At 37.7% G+C, this 3137-nt stretch overlaps 1 protein-coding gene across 1 annotated transcript; it reads left to right on the top strand.

Annotated features, from left to right (window-relative positions):
• Window positions 1–537: 537 nt before the first annotated feature.
• On the top strand, window positions 538–2906 carry LOC124162148 (piggyBac transposable element-derived protein 3-like). Its single transcript, XM_046538571.1, has 2 exons — window positions 538–749; window positions 1135–2906. The coding sequence occupies exon 2, from the start codon at window positions 1138–1140 to the stop codon at window positions 2623–2625; it is 1488 nt and encodes a 495-aa protein (XP_046394527.1). The 5' UTR covers window positions 538–749; window positions 1135–1137; the 3' UTR covers window positions 2626–2906.
• Window positions 2907–3137: the final 231 nt, after the last annotated feature.

Below are 3137 nucleotides of genomic sequence, written 5' to 3'. Positions count from 1 at the left end.
GAATTATTTCATCATCTTATTGCTCGTCGTCAGATAAAGAACAGATGGATACAAATAAATTACACGCAGAAAATACCTCGTACTGACATGACGGCGGGTACTGAGTATCAAATGGACGGGTAGTGAGTTGCGCTGTGAGTAAAAGTGATTTAGTGAGTAATATAGAGAAGGTAAACTGGGAGAACTCCTCCGAGGGAATTCAAGCGATTACTCATGGAGCGGATAAGTAGGATATACAAGGTGTTTCAAGGGAATTCTGCAATACTTAAAGAGGTGATGTGGGGGACAATTTTAAGCATTTTCTGTTCGTAAACCTGGGGTCGCATCTCCTTAGTTACTGAGCTATGGCAACACAAACATTTTTTAGGTGCACTTAGAATATACCATGAAAACGGTTTTTATTGTGTATCCAGGCTTTTCGACATTTTATTTAATACCCTGGATTGCTTTGAACGTAGGTTTTCGCAGCGAGGGGCATCGTTGATAATGGCTTTCGGGTGCAGCTGCGTGTTGCGCTTTGTCGTGCCCAAATGGAATCACGTCGCTTTCCTGCTTCGAGCATCAATTCAAATCCCCCGCGGACTCTATTTAGCGTTAGCGGCCGTAGTACATAGTGCCACCACCAGGTTTTATGACTCGCCGTTCAAGAATAAATACGATCTTCAGCTATTGATGAAGATTGCTGCACATGTGCTTGTGAGTATTCTTCGGAGTTCATCGGCGGAGTTTTACATGAATGAAAAACGGAGGTAAGTGCAGTATTTTGACCATAAAAATTAAGAGCTCTTTCGACATTGTTTGACATTGATTATAAGAGATTTTAAGCTTCTGCGAGAGGAAATGTCTTTGTAATTTTATAAAATATAACATGATTCCATTTGGAATCAGTGGCCCAGATGTATGTGTTAAGTTTGACCGAGTTTGCAAAGCATCATTTTACTGAAAGTAAGCTCATTAGTTGAGATCCAACGAAATAGTTGGTATTTTAAATACGAATTAGAATTGACGGAACGTGTTAATTGAATATCTCATGAACGGAATTGTCTAATTGTTTTTTCAGTGTATTTATGTTTAGTAAAGCCACAGGGATTTTGGAAAATAGATTTTATTTTCACCGAATCATTTCCATTTCAGACGATGGCGACATCATTGACGACTAAGGAAATAGTGTACATTTTAGAAGGTGACATCTCTGATATTGACATCTCAGATGATGAAGACATCTCAGAGGAAAACCCGGATTGGCTTTTGAATAGAGAAGCAGTCGGACCTGACGTTATGAATACCGAGGTACAGGGTTTTCCGAACATCCCTGATGTCGGACTTGCTTTTGAAGTAAATAAGTGTAGTGATGATAGTGATGATGATGACATGCCTTTGGCACAACGTTATCCGCATCTAATGAACCAATCGCAGAGAAAAGTAAATAGGTCATTATGGACTTATGAAGACCTAGGTTATGTTGATTCCTCATGTGACTCTCAATTTTCACCACCTCCTGATGAAATTAGCACCCCATTTTCATATTTCAAGCTTTTTGTTGATAATGATATGATAAGTAATATTGTAGAGCAAACTAATCTCTATTCAGTGCAGGAAAAATGCCAAAATGTAAACACTAATGACAAAGAAATACATCAGCTCCTAGGAATTCATATGATTATGAGCATTGTCACAATGCCAAGTTACTCCATGTTCTGGAGTGAAAAGTCGCGATATGGTCAAATTGCAGATGTCATGTCTCGCAATAGATTCAAAACTTTGCGAGGTAATCTACATTTTAATAATAATGACAATATGTTGTCCCGTGATGATCCTGCTTACGATAAACTGTTCAAAATCCGGCCATTTTTAAATGCTCTAAGGAAAAACTTCCTGAAAGTGGAACCGGAAGAGCATAATTCAGTGGATGAATTTATGATTCCTTTGAAAGCTCATACAGCATTGAAGCAGTATATGAAAAGCAAACCACACAAGTGGGGAGTGAAGGTTTTTGCTCGTGCAGGGGTTAGCGGATTTGTGTATGATTTTGAAATTTATCTGGGCAAGCAAACTAATGTAAAAGAATCTGGTCTTGGAATCAGTGGTGATATTGTCATTCGGCTAGCAGAAAATATCCCTAAGCACAAAAATTTCAAATTATATTGTGATACCTGGTTTTCCTCGCCTAAACTATTCTCGCAACTAAGGAAAGATGGTATTTTAGCTGCAGGAACTATCCGTAGAAATAGGCTAGGGCAATGCACTTTGAAAAGTGACAAGGAGTTGAAAAAACAAGGGAGGGGTAGCTTTGATTATAGACTTGAGAAAAGTGAAAATACGTTTGTTTTGAAATGGCTGGACAATAAACCAGTGTATTTAATTTCCAACTTTGTTGGGGCTCATCCTGTGGAAAATGTTCGACGCTGGTCTGTAGCAGAAAAAAGGTACATAGACGTGCCACAGCCAAATATTGTTCGTGCGTACAATAAGCATATGGGAGGAGTCGATAAACAAGATATGCTTCTGGAACTTTACAGAACAAACCTCAAAGGGAAGCGTTATTACCTCAGGGTGATTTTTCACTTCATCGACCTCAGTGTTGTAAATGCTTGGCTGTTATACCGCAGACATTGTAGCAATTGAAAGAAAAATATATGCCCTTGATTGAGTTCAAATTATCTGTAGCTCATGCATTACTCTACTTTGGTCCCAATATCTCTAATAAGAGAGGAAGACCATCTTCATCACCGAGTGTGGAGGGAAAAGGAGTGGCGAAAAGAACTTTTACACCACGGCCGGTGGCCGATGTTCGATTCGATGGGATTGATCATTGGCCTTTGCATGTAAATACTAAAAATAGATGTAAATTGTGCATAAAAAGTTATACGCGAGTGAAGTGCGAGAAATGCAACTTACCATTGTGCTTCTCCAACGAAAAAAACTGTTTCAAAACTTTTCATGTAAAATTATATATTTGTCCCCTGTATTTCATGTAAAAGGTAATATGTAATCTACATGAAGTTCAAAAATTTGTTTTATTAAATAAATTGATAATTTAACAATGTAATTTGTACATTATTTACAAATTTTATGTTGTTTTAAACCTGTATACTATTTAAATGAAACTTCAGTTAGAACGGAAATCATTGCTTTCA

This window comes from Ischnura elegans, chromosome 7 (genome assembly GCF_921293095.1).
Source record: "Ischnura elegans chromosome 7, ioIscEleg1.1, whole genome shotgun sequence".
Lineage (NCBI taxonomy): Eukaryota > Metazoa > Arthropoda > Insecta > Odonata > Coenagrionidae > Ischnura > Ischnura elegans.
This window is presented reverse-complemented; position numbering and strand designations above follow the sequence as displayed.